Source organism: Orcinus orca, chromosome 11 (genome assembly GCF_937001465.1).
Source record: "Orcinus orca chromosome 11, mOrcOrc1.1, whole genome shotgun sequence".
NCBI classification, from domain to species: Eukaryota; Metazoa; Chordata; class Mammalia; order Artiodactyla; family Delphinidae; genus Orcinus; species Orcinus orca.
In genome coordinates, this window is record NC_064569.1 from 21,717,431 (window position 1) to 21,743,985 (window position 26,555).

General features: G+C 38.2%; 1 protein-coding gene across 3 annotated transcripts in view; it reads right to left on the reverse strand.

The window, feature by feature from the left end:
- ITPR2 (inositol 1,4,5-trisphosphate receptor type 2) overlaps window positions 1-26,555 on the reverse strand; it is a 523,758-nt gene that overhangs the window by 236,586 nt on the left and 260,617 nt on the right. For all 3 annotated transcript variants that reach the window (XR_004483814.2, XM_033430221.2, XM_004270904.3), the window contains 2 exons: window positions 8,799-8,927; window positions 7,462-7,582 (listed from right to left, as the gene is read on the reverse strand). Coding sequence is in view for 2 of the 3 variants with exons in the window: in XM_033430221.2 (XP_033286112.1) it covers window positions 7,462-7,582; window positions 8,799-8,927 (250 nt within the window). In the remaining variant the exon portion in view is untranslated. The remainder of the gene's footprint in view (window positions 1-7,461; window positions 7,583-8,798; window positions 8,928-26,555) is intronic.

Here is a 26,555-nt window from a genome sequence, read left to right on the forward strand (position 1 = left end):
TATTCTTCCTCATGAGCAAAATGACTGGAAACAACATAAATAACCAACAATGTTTACCTTATTCTTCCTCATGAGCAAAATGACTGGAAACAACATAAATAACCAACAATGTTTACCTTATTCTTCCTCATGAGCAAAATGACTGGAAACAACATAAATAACCAACAGTGGGGTTAAATAAATTAGAATATAGGCACACAATAGGATATCACGCAGCCAATGACAAGAATAGGATATTCACTCATTTCTTTGTATTCACCCAGGTATCTTGTTCATACAATAAATATTCACTGAGTGCCTACCATGCTCTAGGCACAGTGTCAGGCTCTAGAAATTTGTAACAGATAAGGTACTTAGTTTTATTCTGCTTTGTGATTTCTATACATGTTACATCTACCCCCAATGTATTAGAAATTCATTGAGGGCAGGAAATATGGTTTGACAGACTGCAGTTCCCTTACAACTAGAATAATGCCTTTCAGGTAATGATGGTTCATTATAAATAGTTCAATTAATAAATAAGTGAAAACCTTTATAAGATTTTGCCCTGTCTTCTGACTCATTCATATTTAATTTTTTTAAAGTAATAATGGAGGGACTTCCCTGGTGGTCCAGTGGTTAAGACTGTGCGCTTCCACTGCAGGGGGCATGGGTTCGATCCCTGGTTGGGGAACTAAGATCCCACATGCCATGCAGTGCAGCCATAAATTAATTAATTAATAATGGAGTTTTTATATTTCCATTATTACTTTAAAACCATAATTACAGGGATGTATTACGTCAAGCTCTTTATACAATCAGCCATAACATCTAGATAGATGAAAACAGACATGTTTGTTTTAATAAAGACTGAATTTCTCCTCTCAAAGAATTAATGATTTACACACATTCGAATTTGGGGGGGAAACAACTGGCTTGAAGATGGATGTTCATTATTCAAACCATTTGTACAAGATATTTTACAGAATTTCCATGTGGAAAAAATGATTATGTTTCCAACAAAGTACCCAATATTAATCCCCCTAAATCATTTGAAGATTATGAAACACATGGAACAAAATTCTTTTTTAAGTGAAGTAACATGGGAGTAATCCTTGGATGCTTTTTCTTGAAGTACTTCTAACACGTGCTATTGTATTTTATATAAATGAATAAACTGAGAAACAGTAACTGACCAAGGGCATTAACATCTTGATCAATATTTCGTACCTTAAAGGTATAAAACAATGTTTACTTAAACCTATTTGTGATAGTAGAGCATCACAAATGCCTGCTAACATGTCAGTCTAGAAGGGGTTCACACCTGCCTGTGTGACCTAGCAAGCTGTCTAACCTTGCTAACTTCATGTTTGCATCTGTAAAATGGGGCTAAGAATTATGTCCACATCATAGGGTTTACCACAATGTCTATCACTAATAAATGCTCTCTACTCCCGGCCAGGTAAGTGCTAATTTAGTAAATACTTTTGCTGTTTTAACTATCTTTTGTGTCCAATGTACAAATATGGAAGAGAGTGTAATACTTTTGATGATAGATGAGTTGAACCAATGTACTTGAGAGCACTTTACAAACTGAAAACTGTTATATAAATGTCACTATAATAGATAATATAATAGCTATTTGTATGTATAGGAGTATGTTTACCAATTTGTAAATGCACTGAAAATTTGCTTTATAAAAACTAAGTATTCTCCCGACTTGTAATATTTTTCTTAAATATGTATATTCTTTGTTTTATAACTATAAATTCTTACATATTTGAATTATAATAATGCCCTTCTGTATTCTTAAAGAGTTGCTGAAACATGAAAATGACCTTGCACCTGAGTTATAAAATTTCAGACAGCTCCCTACCAGCAAGCCAGACTGCCATAGTTCTAGTTTATATGTCAGGGCTTCCTAAGATATGACTTCTGGGACAACCTGGAAGAGCATAACTTCACACTCAGAGGAACCTGGATTTCAAATCCAACTCAACTACTTGTTAATCGGGCACGTTATTTAACCTTTCTATTCCTAAATTTCACTATCTGCAAAATATCTAGCTCATGAATTATTGTCAGTCAACAACATTCATAAACCGGCTTCATCAGAACCAGACACTTTTAGGCAGGAGTGATCAGTGAATAAAGCAAAGTCCCTGCTTTCATAGTTTATGCTCTAATGGGAGAAGCTGACAACAAAGAAGCAAACAAACAAGGTGCTTTCAAATAGTGCTAAGACAGTAAGATAGGATGAGGGGAGCTGCAACACTTCACCGAGCACTGAACTTTTGAACACGTGACCATCTGGGAGATAAGGATCCAAATAGTGGGAACAGCACACGCAAATGCCCTACGATGAGAAAAAGGCTTGTAGATGAGAGACAGAATGAAGGCCAGTGTGGGTGAAGCGAGGGTAGGGAAATGGGGGAAAGGAGTAGCAGATGAAGCTCAGATGATGAAGGGCTTTCTAAGTCATGATAAGGTATAGGAATCTTCAGTGAAATGGAGAGTTTTACACAGGTGAAAGATAGGGTTTGATTTACATTTTAAGATCACTCTAATTATTGTGTAGGGAATGGATTGTAGTGGGACTGGGGAGGTGGGGAGTTCAGCAAGGAGACTCTTCTGTAATCCATGTCAGATTATGGTGTATTTGGACAAGGGTGCCCCACAAGAGAACACAAAAAAAGGTGTATTTTAGAAGTGGAACCAATAGAACTTGCTATTGTATTTAATGCAAGTGAACAAAAGGGAAGAATCATATGTGACTCCCAAGGTTTTAAGATTACTAACTGTAAAATAGTTATTCTTTACAACGGGACAAAAATCTGCCTCTTGCAGCTACCATATGTTAATTATAATCCTATTCCTGGGAACCTGTAAAAGAAGTCCATTCACACCTTGAAATGTTGGAAAATAATTATGTTCCCCCTCGGATTTCTTTTCTTTGTCTAAATATTTCAAATGTTTTCAGTCACTACACAAATAAGATGGGTTTAGATCCCTTTACTACTATGGGTGCTCACCTCTGAATGTCTCTCATTTTGGTTATGTGTTTTTCCATAAAAAGCATCCACCAACAAATAAAAAAAGATGTGGCCTACCCATTGCACAGCAGAATTTGCTTTCCACCTTTTTTATCCTAGACTATAGCTTTTATTAATGTCTTTTTGACAGATACTTCATAGTCATTGCCCCTCAAAATCTAGTAGATTAATACTATGATGATGTAAGCTAGGATACAGTAAAGACCGTAAGAAAAGTATAAACGGCCAAATGAGGGTGAGTTCAGATCTGGACCTGGGAGTCAGAAATGGCTTTTATGGAGGAATTTGGACAAAGAATTTTTTTGAGTAATGGAAAAGATGCTGAAAGATGGCAATGGTGGAAACTGGAGAAAGAAAGTTATAGTGTGAGCAATGCCTGGGGCATAATAGTTCAGTTTGCTGGGTGGGGATGAGAAGCAGTGAGCAAGGTCAAAAGAGGAGGTAGGGCTGTGGAGGCCACAAACATTGCAACGAGGAATCCATCCTTAGTTTGTTAGACAAAGGTATGCTGCTGAAGGCTGAGGACTTTGTTGTTGATGTTTTTAAACCAACAGAGAGAATTTCACTTCAAGAAGATTATTCTGGTAGCAGATTTAAGTGAAGAAAGACAGAAGGAAAGAACATTGAATGCCTACAGTGGTCCAAAAAGGAAGCAAAGTGGGGTCAAACTAGGCCATTATGGAGGAGAAGGTGGGGGAAGTACAAATGCTGGGGATAGCGGGAATGGAATGTCCATAGCTTCCTAACTGTTCAGGTGGAAACAACAAACAAGGAAGCGGAAGAAAACAGGCTTGCCATTTGCAGCAACATGGGCGGACCTAGAGATTATCATACTAAGTGAAGTAAGTCAGACAGGGAAAGACAAATATCATTTGATATCACTTATATGTGGAATCTAAAATATGATACAAATGAACTTATTTACAAAACAGAAACAGACTCACAGACAGAGAAAACAAACTTATGTTTAGCAAAGGGGAAAGGGGTAACAGAGGGATAAATTAGGAATTTGGGATTAACAGATACACAGTACTATATATAAAATAGATAACCAACAAGATCCTACTATATAGCACAGGGAACTATATTCAATATCCTATAATAAACCAGAATGGAAAAGAATATGAAAAAGAATATGTATATTTATGTATAGCTGAATCACTTTGCTATATACCTGAAACATTGTAAATCAACTATACTTCAATTAAAAAAAAGTGTTCACAAAGATAAAACAGATTTTATACCAATACATCACTCTTCCAAACCTACCCTGATTGTAGACTTAGATATAATTATTTTTTAGACTTCCTATCACATATGTCTTTTAGCATACAAAGAGACTAAAATTTCCTGTTAACTCATAAACAGTCGAGGAACTGGTAGAAAATGGAATGAAAGAATCTTTAGCCTGATCCAGTTTCAGTGACTGTTTTAAACCCCCAAAGCTCTGCCATCCTTCTCTGCAAGAGCTGATGTGAGTACACAGGGAACACCACTGAAGCAGCAACTTGCAACTCGGAAGGAAAGCACAGCATGGAATCTCACTTGTGGCTCAAAGCTCTTCGCCTCTCAATTTGTAAGTGGTGTGAACAGCATGCCCTCTGTGCCCCGGGTAGGGCCAACTGGTGTCTTCCCTCAATGCATTTACTAAGTACTGAGGGAGCAAGAGCAGAAGGAAAAAAGAGGAGAAAAAAAGGGGAGGAGAGCGGCTTCCCTGGTGGCGCAGTGGTTGAGAGTCCGCCTGCCGATGCAGGGGACGCGGGTTCCTGCCCCGGTCTGGGAGGATCCCACATGCCGCGGAGCGGCTGGGCCCGTGAGCCATGGCCGCTGAGCCTGCGCGTCCGGAGCCTGTGCTCCGCAACGGGAGAGGCCACAACAGTGAGAGGCCCACGTACCGCAAAAAAAAAAAAAAAAAGAAAAAAAAAAGGGGAGAAGGAAGGGGGGGACTGCCTTAAAATGTAAAATATAGAAATGTACTTGGCAGCAAACACAATGTATTCCTATGTAAAGTAAACAGCATCATCACATTTCTTTGCTTTTCCTTCAGATTTTAGTTTTTGATGGTTAGTATATTTCCCAGCTGATTTGGTCCAAATGAAGATGCTTTTAATACTGTTTTATCATAACTTGAAAAGTATATTATTAAGAACTCAGAAGTTAAAGGAAAGCAAGAACAACAGAACCAGACTGACTTATAATTCCACCAGCCAGAGATACCATGTTATTTCTTTATTGATATCCTGCCGGACATTTTGCTATGTGCAACTTTTTTTTTTTTTTTTTTTTTTTGCGGTACGCGGGCCTCTCACTGTTGTGGCCTCTCCCGTTGCGGAGCACAGGCTCTGGACGCGCAGGCTCAGCGGCCATGGCTCATGGGCCAAGCCGCTCCGCGGCATGTGGGATCTTCCCGGACCGGGGCACGAACCCGCGTCCCCTGCATCGGCAGGCGGACTCTCAACCACTGCGCCACCAGGGAAGCCCTATGTGCAACTTTTTAAAATAAAATTTAGGTTCTCTTCTGTGTCCTTCTTTATTTTATGGCAACGCATATGGTGGCCTCTTCCTTTACCTCTTCCCTTCCCTTCCTGAACTATTCTGTCCTAAAACCTGGAGGAGGAGCAGAGCAAAGTCAAATGCCAGCGCTGGACAAGGAGTGCTAGGGGCCGAGGTGGTCCAGAGCACTCGAGCCCAGAAAGGAGTGGAAGGCATGTGCACAGGAGGCTGCCGGGAGTGGAGAATTAGACTTGAGTCGGGTGAGGAGGGCGTCCACGGCAGGGGACAGCCTGGCGCCACGTCAAAGGTGATAAGGGTATTCATGCAAACGAGTGACCCAGCACAGAGTCAGAGGCCACCCGGGAAGAGAGGCCGTCCCTCAGAGCAGCAGGGTGACGTGAACCAGTGGGAACTGCAGGAAGGTGGCAAAGGCCAAGCTACCAGAGGATGCATCTTTGTGGGGCGTGGCCCTACCTGGGGTGCCTAACCCCGAGTGGGCCGTGACGAGGGGAGGGTGTGTGCAAAGGAGGGGTCTCGGATGTAAAGCATTAAAATTATAATTTTGAGGAGAACTGGCATCCTTACAAGTTGAATTTTGAAATCCAGAAATAGTATAACTCTCCATTTATTAAAATCTTTCATAGCCCTCAAAATAGCAATATAATTTTATTCTCTTATGTTTCTTAAGTTTTCTCTTAAGTAATCACTATTTCTATTGCTGTTGTGACATATCTTTTTCACATTTTTTCTCCCTTTTGGATATATAGAAAATCTACCAAGTTTAATACTTATTTATAATTAATCACCTAGATGAACTCTATTAATCTCTTAGTTTTAATAATTTTCAATTGATCCTCTTGGGTTATAACTGCTTTTGAATGTACTCAAATTAAAATTGAGCCATCATTAAATTTTGTTAATATTAAGTTACTTAAACCAAATTGCAGATGGGGAGAAAAGACTAAAAATATTTTACGTGGTCATTAATTAGTTAAACCATTTATTCATTTATCAAATATTTACTGAGCATATACCATAACCCTGGCCAAGTTACCTAATCTAGATAATTGTTTCCTCAACTGTAAAATGTAAATAATCAACGAGCCTACCTAAGGATTAAATGAGATAATACGTGTGAATTGCTTAGCATTGCAAATGGTGTGCACTGACAAATGTCAGCAGTGATGATGACCACCATAATGAAACACACTATAAGCTGCCCTTCCCAATGCCTGCAGAACCACCTGTAGTTGAGAGAATGATCCAGCTCTTCTGTTTGTTTTTTGAAGTCCAGCCCAGTCCATATTTCTTTTCCCTCCTCCTTTCTGACAGCCCTAATTAACTTTATTTAAAAAAAAGAGGACTCTATGAGAAATTCTTCCTACAATGTACTAACCTTCCCTTAGCTGTTATCCCCTTGCATTCCACTTTATTTGGAATTTCTGAAGCCTTGTATGCATAACAGAGCCTCAATGAATACTGATGAATTTCACACAAAATTAGAAAACTAAAAACCCCTCAAAAAGTCCTCCTGCCACATGAAGATGTTAATAAATCAGGCTACTTAACAGACAAGACAATTCCATAATGAAATCTGAGATAACAATTAAACTAAACTCATTTGTGTAATATCTTACTGAGCTATAGTAAAGCACCATATACAATATTAAATTTAAGGTTAGAAATACAATAATTTAAAAATAAATAAATATATTTTAAAATATTTAAAAAGAAGAAATATAACAATTATATTCCCCTCTCAAAAAGGATGCAATTTCAGAGTCATTTGCTGATCACTGCTCTTCAGCTTCACAGAAACCACACCTGCTCTCTTTTTAAGTTGAAAACTGGAAAGCTACGTGTATTGCCTATTAGCCAAAAGCCTGATTTCTTTCACAAAATGTGAAAATAAGTAAAATCTGACACTCTGACTTACCCACTTCAGCCAAAGTTCTGATACAGGACTCCACCGAGGCTTTCTGTGCTGGATTTGGCCAGGTGCAATTGTAAATTCTGAAGGCAGACTGAAGCAGCTGAATAAAAACGGGCTGATGTGTCTGAGAACAGAAAGAAAAGAGGCAAACAGGTCACTAAACCGTTAACACTCCTGATGCAGTATCTATGCATTATCAAAAAAGGCCCACCAAAATAAAATACTGTCGTGCCTTTTAAGTTTCAGTGCCACTTAATGAACATCTCATTCAACAAATATTTATTTTGTACCCATCTCATGAGAGGCACCACACCAGACACTATAGAAAACTGATTATTTTAACTATATTCTTCATCAGGAAAATATGGCATTTCTTGAAGCCAATGACATGGATTTAAGTATATTTTTACAATCTCTGGTTTATTTCCAAGTATAAACAGAGCAGGCATTTTGGGTTTGTTTGTTTCACTGCTTGTATGTTTTTGTTTCCTATGATCAGCAAGTAGAGGAGACAACAATTTTGACCTACAAAAACAATTTTACATGATTCTAATAGTTCATTCAAAAGTTTTCCCTAAAAAAAGTATAACTGAAATAATACTTTTATAAGAGCAATACACAATCACTGTAGAATATTTGGCAACGAAAATCACCAATAATCCTAACATGGAGAGATAATCAGTATCAACATTTTTAAGATAATTACTTCCTGAGTTTTCTTATGTATATATGCACATATATTCTTTACACGCACAAACCTGGATGACACTATGATGCAATTTTGTGGCCTGTTTCACTTTACATTGCTTCATGATCACTTTCCTTAGGCATCAATTTTTCTTTTAAAACATGATTTTTAATTGCTATATAATAAGCCATCTACAGATATACCATAATTTATTTAGCTATTCCCCTGTTTGTGGACATTTAAGGTTGATGTCAATTTTTAAGTATTATAAACACTTCAATGAAAATCTTAGTATATAAATTCGTGCGAATTCTTTCGGGATTTACTAAACTGGAATTATTGAGTCAAAATGTCTATCCATTTAAAGAATCATTACCAGTTATTTCGACACTTGGCAGTCAATCTACAGATGTGAAAGTTCCTCTTTTGCTTAGAGGGAGAGCAAAAATAATTCAGTTTGAAGATGGAGCCTCTTTATTTAAAATAAAGCTTGGGAAACTCAGAAAGCGGCATAATAGTAAATAATAGGAAAGAAGAGTGATCTTGAGAAGTGTAGGAAAGGACTTCCAGGCGTATTGAAGTTTTCTACACTCAAATAAGGTACAGAAATTCTGTGTGACAGACTCCTTTTGTACTTGTTTGTTTATATTACCTGCAGGCTGGTACTGTTGTCTGAAAAGGGAGAATTAAAAAAGCCGCTCACAACGTTCATGATTGACTCAGTAACACACTTCTCCAAAAAGGTGTCTGCGTGTTTCCTGTCTGTAGTTGTGTTGCAAACCTGGAGAGAAAAACAAAACAACTCAATGTGTTCTATCTCATCTTTGAATTATAAGTCAATACTGGAACCTTCTAAAAATTGTCATGAAATGGTTGTTTATAACATTTCTTCTGCTTTTGAAAGTTGCTTTGAATAAAAACATTTCTGGGACTTCCCTGGTGGTCCAGTGGTAAAGAATCCGACTTCCAATGCAGGGGAGATGGGTTTGATCCCTGGTCGGGGAACTAAGATCCCACATGCCATGGGGCAACTAAGCCCGCGTGCTGCAGCTACTGAGCCCACGTGCTCTGGAGCCCGCACGCCACAACCAGAGAAGAGAAAACCTGCATGCCACAACTAGAGAGAAGCCTGTGCACCAAAATGAAGAGCCCCGTACCGCAATGAAAGATCTCGCATGCCACAACTAAGACCCAATGCAGCCAATAAATAACTAAATAACTAAATAAATATACTTTAAAAAAAATTTCTGCCTGAAATCCATTCAAAGTTTATCATTCTGTAGTAGTTTCACCTTTAAGTTTGGTTGCCATTTCATCCTTGGGCCAGAATTCTTTCACAGATCCCAGCCCCTTCTTCCAGATCTGCTTCTCCCTCCTCCTGCACACAACCTTCTCCCTCCATCCTCAAGCCTAGCTTTGCTGGAAAACACTTTTCCACTTGATGTGAGGAAATCAAAGAGGAAACAGTCATTATAAGTACAAGAAAGTGGTGAAGGTGATTAATGGTGGCTCATATCTCTCTATACATTTTCACCTCTAATACCTGGCTCAGATTAGAGAATGCAAACAGAAAATATTTGGAGAGGAAAACAGAAAGATAAGAAAAGGTCGGGCTTCCCTGGTAGCGCAGTGGTTGAGATTCCGCCTGCCGATGCAGGGTACACGGGTTCGTGCCCCGGTCCGGGAAGATCCCACATGCCGCGGGGCGGCTAGGCCCATGAGCCATGGCCGCTGAGCCTGCACGTCCAGAGCCTGTGCTCCGCAACGGGAGAGGCCACAACAGTGAGAGGCCCGCATACCGCAAAAAAAAAAAAAAATAATAATAAATAAATAAAATAAAAGGTCAAACTTGCCAACAATTTTGACTGTTCATCCCCAGATTATCTGGGAAGCATGGAGGGTGTGTTCGTGCCTTCTTCTCAGAGTTGGCTAAGCAAGAAGACAGGACACTAGAGCAAAGGGAACATCAGCAAAGAACATGGGCTCTGACCTTTATGTGGGATTAAATGAGGCTGTAATTGGTCATTCTGCTAAACAAACTGTATATTTCCAAACATGTCAGGGTTGACAAATTGCAAAAGCTAAGATACACGATTAAAACCGAATGAAAAAAAGTTGGGTGGTGAAAAACAAAGAGCATGGAGATAAAAAAAGAAGTGAGTGGGGGAGAACATAGGGTGCAAGGAAGGACTCAAGAACTGGGCAGAGGAAGAATGTTTAAATATCCACGAGATTACAGTGAGTCAGTATGGTGGCCAGATGTTCCAGATGTTCTTAGACAATTCGAATTTTTATGTAAGTTTTTTATTCTTTTCAATAGGTGATTAATCAAGAGTAAGGAAACGTAATTTAATCTGATATTCCTTTAAAACCCTGCACACAAATAAATTCACCAAAAACTCCCTCCTCAAACCACGTGTCCCAATGTTTCAGTCTGGAAAATAACAGTGTTTGCTGAATGGAGAGAGAAGAAAGAGCACAGGGTCTGTTCTGCTTCTAAGTCGCTTCCTGTCGGGGGCAGCTCACTTTTTCCCCATCTATTAAATGACACCTACCTGACAGGGGTGTCATCAGAACTAAAAGGTTTTTAGTGTGTCTAATCCCATAGTTACTGTAGAAAATGATGCAATTAAAGAAAATAAATTATGTCAAGTTATGTCATCTTTTAGTTATTGTTTCAGCACATAACATAATGCGTAGTAAATACAAAAGTTCAATAAATGTTTGTGAAAAGAATGAACGAATTAATTTTTTTTAATGAAAGAATAAGAGAGAATAAGAAAGGACTCATTTATCTTAGTTTAACTAAGGGTTAGACTCTATTTGTAGAATATCAAACCTCAGGTTAAAATTTAATGTGGTCCCAGATCTAATACAAAATTGATTTTCCCATGATGGGTATTAAGTAGGATTTATTTCATTTAGTATCTTACAGCCCTGGTTTTTATGGTGAATTTTTCTGATACATAGGATAAAAATATATCAAAGTTGAGTAAGTAGTTGAACAATTCTACCATAACCAGCCCAGAGAAGCTTCTTCCTCATCCAGTGACATTTCACACAATTGAACGGGGCTTTCTGGAGCTACTATAGAATCACACTACATTACCTACAATTGATCATTTGCTAAAGAACCCCACAGATTTGCTTTAGTCAGTGGATTAATTAATAAAAGTTATCTATAATACTTCTAGATGAAGGCTTTCCTCAAAATCCTGGTCGTGGAAATTCTGGGTTTACACAACTGTGTGGAACCTATTCCTCAATTCATTTGAACACGAAATTCAAATAATGTTCAAGATACTTTTTATGCCTCAGATGAATGACAACTTTTTCACCTTTAGAGCCTGTATCTTACACTGCAATATTATGGACAGGCAAGAGATAAGGAAGCCACTTTTTTAATTAAAGCCCTTAAAAATTTTTCAGGAAATAAGGAACCTAATTATTAGCAATATTTCTTTATCTTGTCTTTTATTTATTTTTACTGTTTCTTCCCAATAAAGATTAGAAATGGCTCAAATAAAATTACATCATATTAAATTAATTTTTATGTGTAATACATATATTTTTAAAGTTTCTGTTTGCAGATATTATTCACATACCATTATTTCCTATCAAACATTCCCATGTACCATCATTATTTAAACACTTATTTCAAAACGCTATATTTATTCCATTACTCTAATGCACCATCATGCTTTAATCCATTTTTGGAATGAGTTTAGTTAGGTATACGTAGATAAAAAATACAAATCATTTTCTTATTTTCTTAGCTATTTCTTTCCTGCGAGTCTTATGTGATTCCCCCCCGCCCCCCAATTATTGTTATTATACAGGATTATGCAAAATTATTATTTTTACTTTCAGATTTTGGGGGTATATGTCACCAAAAGAGGAATCACCAGATGAGGTTATATAGACAGTTCTGTACTACTTGCTGGGCTCATCCTCTAAAACAATAAATTTACAATGATATCAACAACCTATCTGTGCATACACAGGATGTTCCTTCATTACCATCAACTAGCTCTAGCTTTCGGGCTCTGGTTAGGTTCAGCTGATGCGACGCACTGGCAGAAGATCACAGAGTGGAAGAGAAAGAAGTCAGGTACCTACTCTGCCTCTGCCTCTACCTGCATCCCAATCTCCATTCTCCTCGTTGAGGCTTCAGCAGTGTCTGTGTCTCTGGGTATAGCTTCTGCTGGAGCCCTTCTGCAATGTCTCCAAGTTCTCTCTGGGCTCTGGTAACACTGGTGCCACCCTTGCCCCTTCAGGCCTGGGGTGGCAATAGCTTTGCATTGTTACCAATTCCTGGATGCTTCCCTGTCACTCCTGGTTCCTTTAACCCTTCCCACACCTCTTGGAGTGTGCCATCTGTTTGCTGCTAGAACTGTTATCTCTGTAAATTATAATGACTTTTGCCAGTTTAATGATACCTAAAAGTTATTTTATCTGGCATTTCTGACATTGCTAACAAGGCAGGGCATTTTTCACATAATAATTTCATGTCTATATTTTGTCACGTAGAGATGATTCAAACCCTCTAAGCCACTTTAAAATGAAACATGGATAATGACTGTATATTACATATCAGTAAACGTATTTTACATAATAAACTTTTCAGCAGTCATTTCACATGTATTTTCACATTCTGACTCTTTAGAATATTCCTTTCATTACATTTCATGGTGTAAAATAATTTTTAGCATTCAGGCACTGTTTTTTTCTATTTGGGTCATTTCCATTTGTTTAATATAAAGAAGGAAAAATCCCTTCCATGAAAGAAAAGAATATTCTGTACATTTTTGTTCTAGCTTTTTTTGGGAGTCCTTCTCCCATCTCCATCCACATGTTGACTCCTACTTAACTTTTAAAGCTATCTGAATTTGCTGCTGTAGGTGACCCGATTCATGCATTCTGATTAGTTTTTTTCCATACTGAAATCCAATTGTCCTCCAAACATTGATTTAATAGTAATTTCTTGCCTCACTCTCAGGTTACTTGAATTTTGTCTTACAGTGTATCACTAATCACTGTTTAAATCTCTCCTCATATCTCTGGTATGCTCCACGTATCATTATTTTTTAAGTATTTTAATTCAATTCTATAAGAATGAAATGATTTTCAATTTGTAATGTGTTTTACACTGGAAAAACAAGTCTACCTTCATTGTCCTTTCCAAGAAAAAAAAATCACCTTTTGAAATATCTGTCCTTTTCTGCTTCCAGATGAATTTTACTACGCACCTATAAAATTTCATGGACTATCACTTAGGGACATAAATTGTTAAATTAAAACTATTAGACTAGCAGTTAGAACAGTGAACCAAACAAAACAAAGTCCCTACTCTACTGAAACTCTGATTCTAATCAAAAGAGACACACAATATACAAATTAACAAACATATAAGTGGTAAAAATAGAGCAAATAAATAGACTTTCAGAAAAATAAAAAGCAAGTAGTGAAGGCAATACAGCAGGAGGAGTAGGTATAGAGAAGGATTACTATTTTATCTAAATTGCTTGGAGAACTTCTCTGTATAAGGTAACATTTTAACAAAGAACCAAAGGAAGTGAAGAAATAGCCATGGAGGTTTCTGGGGGAAGAGCAAGTAAAAATCTGTCTCCACCATTAGAATGTAAGTCCCTAGACACCAGGAGCTGCTCTGTCTTGGTCCCCACTGCACATGCAGTACCTTAGCACATAGTACGTATTTAAAATTATTGGTTGAACAAATAAACATTAAGCGTAATTTCTAGATATAATTATTTCTGAGATTTCTCCCCTTGTATATATGATGTCCCTTCTCTCTCCTGCTCTAAAAGTGACTGTTACTCTTCCAAAGATGACAGATTGGGTTAAATAAGTTATCATACATACACTGGAGCAGCCCTGTCCAAGAGGACTTTCGGCAATGATGGAAATCTTCTATATCTGGGTTGTCCAAGATAGTAATCACTAGACATGTGCTTATTCAGCACTTGAAATGGTTTTTTTAATTTTATTTTATCTAATTAAATTTAAATGTGGCAAGTTGCTACCCTACTGGATAGGGCAGCTCTCGCCAGTAATATACTTTTGATCATACAGACCACGGAATACAAATCTTAAAAATCATTTTTTTATTCCTCATAGGCAGTAAAAATGTTCTTATAAATATCTGAGGTGATATCTCATATTTATTTTAATTTGCATTCCTTTATTTATGAGGCCAAAACTTTTCCAAACATTCGCTTTTAATATCTCCTTTTTATGTGAGTCATCTGTGCCTACACTTTCTTAGAATTTTAAATTCATTTTTTAAAAGGTAATATATATTGATGTTAAGAAAAATATTAACTGTAGGAACCCTGTAAAAAATAGAAAAATACAAAATGGAAAACAAAAATTATCCATAATCTCAAAATCCAAACAAAACCATGGTTAACATCTTGGAATCTTTTCTTCTAATCTTTTTGCTCCTATATATTTTACATAATAGAAATAATTCTGGATAAGCGGTTTTTTTATTCCCCTTTTAATACTCATCACTCAATCATTAGCACTTCTCATATCATTAAAAATCTTCAGGGATTCCCTGGTGGCACAGTGGTTGAGAGTCCGCCTGCCGATGCAGGGGACACGGGTTTGTGCCCCAGTCTGGGAAGATCCCACATGCCGCGGAGCGGCTGGGCCTGTGAGCCATGGCCGCTGAGCCTGCGCGTCCAGAGCCTGTGCTCCGCGACGGGAGAGGCCACAGCAGTGAGGGGCCCGCGTACAGCAAAAAAAAAAAAAAAAACTTCAAAAAATAATCAGTGATACTATAACTTAAATCTTTTAGATATATCATAATTTGTTGAACCATTTCTCTATTATTAAATATGTAAACTATTTCCTACTGTATTTTATTATAAAAGTATGTTGAACTTCCTTGCCCATAAATCCTTGATATCATTTCTAATTATTTCCTAAGGACAGATTCTTGGAAGGTAAATTACTTGACACATTAAAAAGGTATGAAGGCTTTTTTTAATGTACTACCAAAATGCTTTTCAAAAAGAGCATAAATTTACTCTCATCAGCAAGGTATGTGAACCGACATTTAATATTACCGTTTTACTTTTATCTTTTTAGTCTTAAACTTTGACAGTTAGAAATTAGATCTTATTTTCCTTTTTATTTTCTTAAAATTATTAACGGTTGACTATTTTCTCAGGGATTTACTTGTATGTCCTCCTCTATAAACCATGAATGCCTGAATTTGGCTCATTTTATCATTAGATTGTTATAGTGCTTTTCTTATCTATCTATCTATCTATTTATATGTTCTTTGTATAAAGGTTATTAGCCTTTTTTTAATGTAGAGTAACTTTTTCTATTTTGATGTTCTTTTATTTTTATGATGTTTTTATATACTTAAGTTTTAAATTTTCAAATAGTGAAATTTTTTTCCTTAGCTAATTTCATCTATTGCTCTTATGCTTAAAAATAACTCTCTCATCCAAAGACAGACAAATATCCACCTACACTTCCAACCATTTTTATCATTTCACATTTATCTCTAAAATCTATTGCAATTTACGCTAATGTATGATGTGAGGACATGAACTGAGTTCATTTCACCCCAAATAGCCAGGGTCTTCAAATGTCATTTTGATTTAGTTCAAATCAACCATTTTTATTGAATGCCCATATTCCATGCCAAGGACATTCTGTGTACCTGGGATCCATCAGTGAACAACAAAACATATAAAAGTTACAACCCTAATGGAGTTTATTATTTTTAATTTAATAATCCAGGGGTAGGCAAACTATCATGGGTCAAATCTAGCCATATCTATTTATTTATATATTGTCTATGACTCCTTTTCCTTTAGTAATTGTTATAAGAGCTGTGATAGTAGCCTGAAAAACTATCAAGATCTGCACAGAAAACGTTTGCTGATCACCGGAAATAACCCATCATTTCCCTACTAATAGGTGATAATTTCTTTATTATATCTTAATATCTTACATAAGTAAAAATCTTTTTCTGGCTATTTATTCCATTCCATTGACAGGCCCACTTAATTCTATGCTAAAACCACACAATTTGTTTTCAAATTCACTTTTTAAATATTTTTAACTTCAGATGATATTTATTTATTTATTCCACAAATACTGGGAATTCCCCGGTTGGGACTCAGGGCTTTCACTGCCATGGCCCGGGTTCAGTCCCTGGTTGGGAAACTGGGATCCCGCGGGCCACATGGTGCAGCCTAAATAAATACATAAATAATAACACAAATACTGAGTATCTACTATGTGTGAGATGCTGTTCTAGGTCAGCTATGCAGCAGTGAACCAGACAGACAAAATCTCTGCCTTTCTTTTGTTTCAGCAGAAACAAGCACAAATACATATAAAAACATCAGGTGGGGATAAAATGAAGCAAATGAAAGAGGGACGGAAGGAAGACATTGTTACTTTACACCAGGTAGTCAGCCAAGGCCTCTCTGAAGACTTTAGGCAAGGGCCTGAAAGAAGTCACGAGAATGGAGGGTACCTGGGGGATGAGAGCATCCCAGGCAGATGCAAAGATGCTGAGATGAGAGTGTGTTTGCCATATCTGAGGAGCAGCAAGAGGCCACCAGATGAAGCAGAGAGCTAGGTAGGGGGAGAACAAGAGCACACTGGGAAGTAAGGGTAGGGATGGGGGTGTTTGTTGGACAGGGGAAAGCCCAATCATGTAGTGGTTTTACTCTGTGAGGAATCTGAGCAGAGGAGTGACCTGAATCAAAGTTCTTCCTCTTTTTTAATCATTATAGCTGCTGTATAGAGAATAGATGATGAAGGGAGGGGGCAAGAGTAGAAGCAGGGAAGACAGGTTATGAAGCTACTGAAGTTATCCAGATGAGAGTTAATGGTACCTTGTTGCAGGGTGGCACTGATCAAAGTATTCAGAGGTAGTCAGATTTTGAATATTTTAAGGTTAATGCTTGCAGAATTTGCTAAAGGATTAAACTGAAGAGCAAGAAAATAAGAGTTACAGATGACAACAAGATTTTTATGCCCGAATGCCTATACTGAATGATGGAATTGCCGTTTACTGAGATACAAATGACTTGAGAAGGAATTAATTTTAGTGGGCCATGAAAGTGAATGAAGAGTTTGAGGTTCGATAGCCAACTGGAGATGTCTCGTGGGCAGAGAGATATGTGAGACTATCAGGGGAAGGACCCAAGCTTCAACCAGCGTGGGATTAAAGTTAGGAGAGTGGATGAGATCAGCAAGCAAGTGACTGTAGACAGAGAAGGGAGCAAGTCTAAGGTTTAAGCCTGGCACATTTCAATATTTAGAAGCTGGGAAGATTTGGAGGAAACAGCAAAGGAGATTGAAAGGGAGTGGCCAGTGAGGTGGGAGCAGGGCTGATATCCTGGGGGCCAAGTGAGGACAGGTTTCAAGAAGGAATCAATCAACTATGATAAACGCTGAAATTGACTTGAAGGGCAGGAAAGGGGCCAACCAATCATCAGTCGAGAAGAGCCAAACAAGTGCTCCTCCCACCTGGGCACCATCAGTATAATTCAGCATGAAAACTGAGGAGAAAAACAGAATTACAACTGAGGGAAGGTGCTACACACAAAATAATATTTACAGAATATTTACACTCTTCACTTGGCTGCAATGTTAGCTAATAAGGGCATATTCAAAGAAGGCTTTAGAATGAGACTTTTCGATGGCTCGTTCAACTTCAGAAAGTGAAGAAAATAATGGAATCAACTCATCAAGGAAAGAAAACCTACACAATCCTATCAAATTAGAGAACCTAGAAAGTGTGTTTCAGAGTACATATAAATTTATCTTTACTCCCATTTCCTACCTATTTGGTAAGCTAAACAAAGGGAGAGAATGCTCAAGTGATCTCTTTGGAAATGAAATACTCTGATTTGTCTTGTTTAGCAATGACTGATGGGGCAATGACATGACAATGTGTTAGGTGTGTCTCTAAGTTATCCCTCGGTCTAATTTCATCTGCCAGTACGTCATTTAGGGTATTGCTGGCCATTACAGAATCTTGAAGTTGATAGCAAAATTGAGAACATCTTCAAAAGAAAAGGGAGTCTGACACTGAACACTGGCCCCCCCACAAATGCTTTCTAATGATGACTCAAATCCCCTGACTTTGCAACAACAATCAGTTATGAAGGCAAAGGAAAGCATTTCTGCCCTACAAACACCAGTTTTAGCTGCACTGGCACGGAGATCAAAGTGGGCTGCCGTTAAATGCTCTAAAGGACAGTAGAGCAAATTTTCATGTATCTAACAGCTTTGCTGCCTATCTAAACCTGGTATATTTACAGGACATGGATGCAGTCTCTGTCAGAAAATCAGAATAGAGTAAGGACGTGAAACAATCCAGTGCAAATAAACAAATAAAAATAAATAAAATTAATAAAAATTAAAAATAAACAAATTTAGTTCATTAAAGGCAGTCTTTCAGAAAGCTTTTCTTATATGGGTCTTACCAAGATAACAGACAAGGGGGTACAAACAGGAAAATAAAAGATACTAATTAAGGGGACTCTTTAGAGAGCTTTACCAAGAGCAAACAAAAAGAACTTGGTGGTGCTGACTCCTGAGAAACATGAGGAGAAAGGTGGAAGGTGGTACGAGGGCCACTACATGTTAATAGTTCATTTGCCTTCTAAATAGGATTGCTTTCCAAATTTCTACTAAAATAATCATCTGCTTCGTGCTGGCTGGACCCTGCCTGAAGCACGGGGTTCCATCGCGAATGCCATATGTTTAAAACACTGACAAATTAGAAAGAACTCAAAACTGTACTGAAAACAAGGAGCCCAGAAGCCTTAACAGAAGAGGAACCACTGAAAGTCATGGAGAAAATAATGGGAGACATGAGGACTGTCGTGACACATTTGAGAAGCTATTGTGGAAAGACTCCTGAAATAGGCTGCCACAGACCTCCCAGCTCTGTTACTAGCCAGGCGAGTCACTCCATGCTAGCAAATTAATCACTCTGGAACTCAGGAGCAAAATTAGGAGGTCAGCCTAGATGATCTTAAGTTCCTTTAAGTTGAATAATTTTACCATTTCAAACTACATCATCAGCGAGGAGAATAGTAAACACCCACATTCTTCCTGAATGGAATCATTCTATGCTGCTATAGAAGGAAAGAATAAGTAAAAATTATAATAGATAAAAATCTGGGGCCCTGAACCAAGATGGTGGAGTAGAAGGATGTGCTCTCACTCCCTCTTCTGAGAAGACAAGAATCACAACTAGCTGCTGGACAATCGACAGAAAGACACTGGAAATCACCAAAAAAGATACCCCACATCCAAAGACAAAGGAGAAGCCACAGTGAGATGGGAGGAGGGGCGCAATCACATAAAATCAAATCCCATAACTGCTGGGTGGGTGACTCACAGACTGGAGAGCACTTATACCACATAAGTCCACCCACTGGAGTGAAGGTTCTGAGCCCCACAACAGGCTCCCCAACCTGGGGGTCTGGCAACGGGAGGAGGAATTCCTAGAGAATCAGACTTTGAGGGCTAGTGGGATTTGACTGCAGCACTTCGACAGGACTGGGGGAAACACAGACTCCACTATTGGAGGGGACACACAAAGTAGTGTTCGCATCGGGACCCAGGGGAAGGAGCAGTGACCCCAGGGGAGACTGAACCGTACCTACCTGCTAGTGCTGGAGGGCCTCCTGCAGAGGCGGGGGGTGGCTGTGTCTCACAGTGAGGACAAGGACACTGGCAGCAGAAGTTCTGGGAAGTACTCCTTGGCGTGAGCCCTCCAAGAGCCCACCGTTAGCCCCACCAGAGAGCCCGGGTAGGTTCCAGTGTTGGGTGGCCTCAGGCCAAACAACCAACAGGGAGGGAACTCAGCCCAACCCATCAGTAGACAAGCAGATTAAAGTTTTACTGACATCTGCCCACCAGAGAAACAGCCAGCACTACCCACCACAGGTCCCTCTCATTAGGAAACATGCACAAGCCTTTTAGATAGCCTCATGCACCAGAGGGCAGACAGCAGAAGCAAGAAGAACTACAATCCTGCAGCCTGTGGAGAGAAACCAAATTCACAGAAAGGTAGACAAGATGAAAAGGCAGAGGGCTATGTACCAGATGAAGGAACAAGATAAAACCCCAGAAAAACAACTAAATGAAGTGGAGATAGGCAACATTCCAGAAAAAGAATTCACAATAATGATAGTAAAGATGATCCAGGACCTCGGAAAAAGAATGGAGGCAAATATCAAGAAGATGCAAGAAATGTTTAACAAAAACCCAGAAGAATTAAAGAACAAACAAGCAGAGATGATGAACACAATAACTGAAATGAAACTACACTAGAAGGAATCAATAGCAGAATAACTGAGGCAGAAGAACAGATAAGTGACCTGGAAGACAGAATGGTGGAATTCACTGCTGCAGAACAGAATACAGAAAAAAGAATGAAAAGAAATGAAGAAAGCCTAAGAGACCTCTGGGGCAACAGTAAACACAACAACATTTGCATTATAGGGGTCCCAGAAGGAGAAAGGACCAGAGAAAGTATTTGAAGAGATTACAGTCAAAAACATCCCTAACATGGGAAAGGAAAGAGCAACACATGTCTAGGAAACGCAGCAAGTCCCACACAGGATAAACCCAAGGAGAAATATGCCAAGACACATAGTAATCAAATTGGCAAATATTAAAGACAAAGGAAAATTATTGAAAGCAGCAAGGGAAAAACAACAAATAACATACAAGGGAATTCCCATAAGGTTAACAACTGATTTCTCAGCAGAAACTCTACAGCCAGAAGGGAGTGGCATGATATACTTAAAGTGATGAAAGGGAAGAAACTACAACCAAGATTACTCTACCCAGCAAGGATCTCATTCAGAAATCAAAAGCTTTACAGACAACCAAAGGCTACGAGAATTCAGCACCACCAAACCAGCTCTAAAACAAACGCTACAGGAACTTCTCTAAGTGGCAAACACAAGAGAAGAAAAGGACCTACAAAAACAAACCCAAAACAATTAAGTAAATGGTCATAGGAACATACATATCGATAATTACCTTAAACGTGAATGGATTAAATGCTCCAGCCAAAAGGCACAGGCTTGCTGAAGAGATACAAAAACAAGACCCATCTATATGCTGTCTACAAGAGACCCACTTCAGACCTAGGGACACATACAGACTGAAAGTGAGGGGATGGAAAAAGATATTCCATGCAAATGGAAATCAAAAGAAAGCTGGAGTAGGAATACTCATAACAGATAAAATAGACTTTAAAATAAAGAATGTTACAAGAAACAAGGAAGGACACGTAATGATCAAGGGATCAATCCAAGAAGAAGATATAACAATTATAAATATATATGCACCCAACATAGGAGCACCTCAATACATAAGGCAACTGCTAACAGCTCTAAAAGAGGAAATCGACAGTAGCACAACAGTAGTGGGGGACTTTAACATCTCACTTACACCAATGGACAGATCATCCAAAATGAAAATAAATAAGGAAACAGAAGCTTTAAATGAGACAATAGACCAGATAGACTTAACTGATATTTATAGGACATCTCATCTAAAACAGCAGATTACACTTTCTTCCCAAATGTGCATGGAACATTCTCCAGGATAGATCACATCTTGGGTCACAAATCAAGCCTCAGTAAATTTCAGAAAATGGAAATCATATCAAGCATCTTTTCTGACTACAGCACTATGAGATCAGAAATCAACTACAAGGAAAAAAACATAAAAAACACAAACACATGGAGGCTAAACAATACGTTACTAAATAACTAAGAGATCACTGAAGAAATCAAAGAAGAAATAAAAAAATAACTAGAGACATATGACAATGAAAACACAATGATCCAAAATCTATGGGATGCAGCAAGAGCAGTTCTAAGAGGGATGTTTATAGCTATACAAGCCTACCTCAAGAAACAAGAAAAATCTCAAATAAACAATCTAACCTTATACCTAAAGGAACTAGAGAAAGAAGAACAAACAAAACCCAAAGTTAGCAGAAGGAAAGAAATCATAAAGATCAGAGCAGAAATAAATGAAATGAAAACAAAGAAAACAAGAGCAAAGACCAATAAAACTAAAAGCTGATTCTTTGAGAAGATAAGCAAAATTGATAAACCATTAGCCAGACTTATCAAGAAAAAGAGGGAGAGGACTCAAATGAATAAAATTAGAAATGAAAAAGGTGAAGTTATAAAAGACAACGCAGAAATACAAAGCATCCGAAGAGACCACTACAAGCAACTCTATGCCAATAAAATGGACAACCTGGAAGAAATGGACAAATTCTTAGAAAGGTATAACCTTCCAAGACTGACACGAAGAAATAGAAAATATGAACAGACCAATCGCAAGTAATGAAATTGAAACTGTGATTAAAAATCTTCCAACAAACAAAAGCCCAGGACCAGATGGCTTCACAGGTGAATTCTATCAAACATTTAGAGAAGAGCTAAAATCCATCCTTCTCAAACTCTTCCAAAAAATTGCAGAGGAAGGAACACTCCCAAACTCATTCTATGAGGCCACTATCACCCTGATACCAAAACCAGACAAAGATACTACAAAAACAGAAAATTACAGACCAATATCACTGATCAATATAGATGAAAAAATCCTCAACAAAACACTAGCAAACAGAATCCAACAACACTTTAAAAAGATCATACACCATGATCAAGTAGGATTTATCCCAGGGATGCAAGGATCCTTCAATATACACAAATCAATCAATGTGATACACCATATTAACAAATTGAAGAATAAAAACCATATGATCATCTCAATAGATGCAGAAAAAGCTTTTGACAAAATTCAACACCCATTTATGATAAAAAACTGTCCAGAAAATGGGCATAGAGGGAAACTACCTCAACATAATAAAGCCCATATACGACAAACCCAAAGCAAACATGATTCTCAATGGTGAAAAATTGAAAGCATTTCCTCTAAGATCAGGAAAAAGACAAGGATGTCCACTCTCACTACTATTATTCAACATAGTTTTGGAAGTCCTAGCCACGGCAATCAGAGAAGAAGAAGAAATAAAAGGAACACAAATTGGAAAAGAGGAAATAAAACTGTCACTGTTTGCAGATGACATGATACTATACATAGAGAATCCTAAAGATGCCACTAGAAAAATACTAGAGCTAATCAATGGTAAAGTTGCAGGATACAAAATTAATGCACAGAAATCTCTTGCATTCCTATACACTAATGATGAAAAATCTGAAAGTGAAATTAAGGAAACACTCCCATTTACCATTGCAACAAAAGGAATAAAATACCTAGGAATAAACCTACCTAGGAAGACAAAAGACCTGTATGCAGAAAACTATAAGACACTGATGAAAGAAATTAAAGATGATACCAACAGATGGAGAGATATACCATGTTCTTGGATTGGAAGACTCAATATTCTGAAAATGACTATACTACCCAAAGCAATCTACAGATTCAATGCAATACCTATCAAATTACCAATGGCATTTTTTACGGAACTAGAACAAAAAATCTTAAAATTTGTATGGAGACACAAAAGACCCCTAATAGCCAAATCAGTCTTGAGGGAAAAAAATGGAGCTGGAGGAATCAGACTCCCTGACTTCAGACTATACTACAAAGCCACAGTAATCAAGACAATATGGTACTGGCACAAACACAGAATCATAGATCAATGGAACAAGATAGAAAGCCCAGAGATAAACCCACGCACCTATGGCCAACTAATCTATGATAAAGGAGGCAAGGATATACAATGGAGAAAAGACAGTCTCTTCAATAAGTGGTGCTGGGAAAATTGGACAGCTACATGTAAAAGAATGAAATTAGAACACTCCCTAACACGATACATAAAAGTAAACTCAAAATGGATTCGAGACCTAAATGTAAGACCAGACAGTATAAAACTCTTAGAGGAATACATAGGAAGAACACTCTTTGCCATAAATTATAGCAAGATCTTTTTTGATCCACCTCCTAGAGTAATGGAAATAAAAACCAAAATAAACAAATGGGACCTAATGAAACTTAAAACCTTTTTCACAGCAAAGGAAACCATAAACAAGACAAAAAGACAACCCTCAGAATGGGAGAAAATATTTGCAAATGAAGGAACTGACAAAGGATTAATCTCCAAAATATATAAACAGCTCATGCAGCTCAATATTAAAAAAAACAAACAACCCAATCCAAAAATGGGCAGAAGACCTAAATAGACATTTCTCCAAAGAAGACATACAGATGGCCAAGAGGCACATGAAAAGCTGCTCAACATCACTAATTATTAGAGAAATGCAAATCAAAACTACAATGAGGTATCACCTCACACCAGATAGAATGGGCATCATCAGAAAATCTACAAACAACAAATGCTGGAGAGGGTGTGGAGAAAAGGGAACCCTCTTGCACTGTTGGTGGGAATGTAAATTGATACAGCCACTATAGAGAGCAGTATGGAGGTTCGTTAAAAAACTAAAAATAGAATTACCATATGATCCAGCAATCCCACTACTGGGCATATACCCAGAGAAAACCATAATTCAAAAAGACACATGCACCCCAATGTTCACTGCAGCACTATTTACAATAGCCAGGTCATGGAAGCAACCTAAATGCCCATTGACAGATGAATGGATAAAGAAGATGTGGTACATATATACAATGGAATATTACTCAGCCATAAAAAGGAACGAAATTGGGTCATTTGTTGAGACATGGATGGATCTAGAGACTGTTATACAGAGTGAAGTAAGTCAGAAAGAGCAAAACAAATATCGTATATTAACGCATATACGTGGAACCTAGAAAAATAATACAGATGAACTGGGTTTGCAGGGCAGAAATTTGAGACACAGATATATAGAACAAACGTATGGACACCAATGGTGGAAAGCAGCGGGGGGGTGGGGATGGTGGTGTGATGAATTGGGCAATTGGGACTGACATGTATACAGTGATGTGTATAAAATTGATGACTAATAAGAACCTGCTGTATAAGAAAATGAATAAAATAAAATTTAAAAATTAAAAAAAAAATCTGGCTCAGTTTTGGTTTCTAACAATTCAAGTTGCGCAGTAATGAAATCAGTTGTCTCACAAAAAAGTAATGAGATCATTATAAATGGAAATATACAGGCAGGTGCTAGAAACTGTGAACGGTAGGACTGCCAGTCTCTTTCAACCCTAAGATCCTACAATTCTTTAGGTCCAATTTACCAAATACCTTTCCTCCAGATTACCTTCACCATGTCTCACTGATGTAAATCAGTTGCTCCAGGATTTCATAACTTTGCTGTAATATCTGAATTTAGTCCATCTCTACATCAAGTCACTATTGTGTGTGTCCAGCTTCACGAACATGGTTTCTGGCTCTTGCCTGCGTAAGATGGGCCTCCTTTAGGTTATCCTCAACATTGTTATCGGGTCTTGGGGAAGCTACTTGAAATTGCTTTAAAGGCTACATATAACCTTGTAATACCAGCGATGTTAACCATGACAGGGATAAAATGGGTGATGGCACCAACTCTCTAAGTGCTGAGCATGTGCTAAGAGCTCTATACGTATTATCTCACTGACGCCTCCCAGTAACGCCATAAGGAATGTGTTATTTACTTTTTTTTTTTTTTTAGCGGTACGCGGGCCTCTCACTGCTGCGGCCCCTCCCGCTGCGAAACACAGGCTCCGGACGCGCAGGCTCAGCAGCCATGGCTCAGGGGCCCAGCCGCTCCGCGGCATGTGGGATCTTCCCGGACCGGGGCACAAACCCGCGTCCCCTGCATCGGCAGGCGGACTCTCAACCACTGCGCCACCAGGGAAGCCCAGGAATGTGTTATTATTGTATGTATTTGACAAATAAGGAAACTCAGGGTCAGAGGGCTAAGTACCTTGCCCAGGATAACTGAGCTAGTAAGAGACAGAGCCTAAACTTGAACTCTGGTCTGGCTGATGACTCTAAAATGCCTATTGCTGACTACCTTGCTCTACTGCAGTGATTCTCAAAGTGTGGTCGCTGGACCAGCAGCTTCAGCATCACCTGAAAACCTGTTAAAAATGCCAAGTCTCACATCTACTGAATCAGAAACTATGGGAGTGGGGCCCAGCAACATGTGTTCTAACAAATCCTGCAGATAATTCTGCTGCTCACTAAAGTTTGAGAGCTACTGTTCTACTGAACTGAAAATTCACCTCAAAGGCCACACTCCACTTTTTTAACCATATTTTTTTCGTATTTGAATTTGAAAGTGTGTGTTGGCTCCTTAATCTGTCTTCACGGGGAGAAAGACAAATCCCAAACATGGAAAAGTCAGGTTTCCTGCCCCTTCCCTGAAGTAGGAAGGGTGAGTCCTTGTCATTCTCGATGAGGGGATAA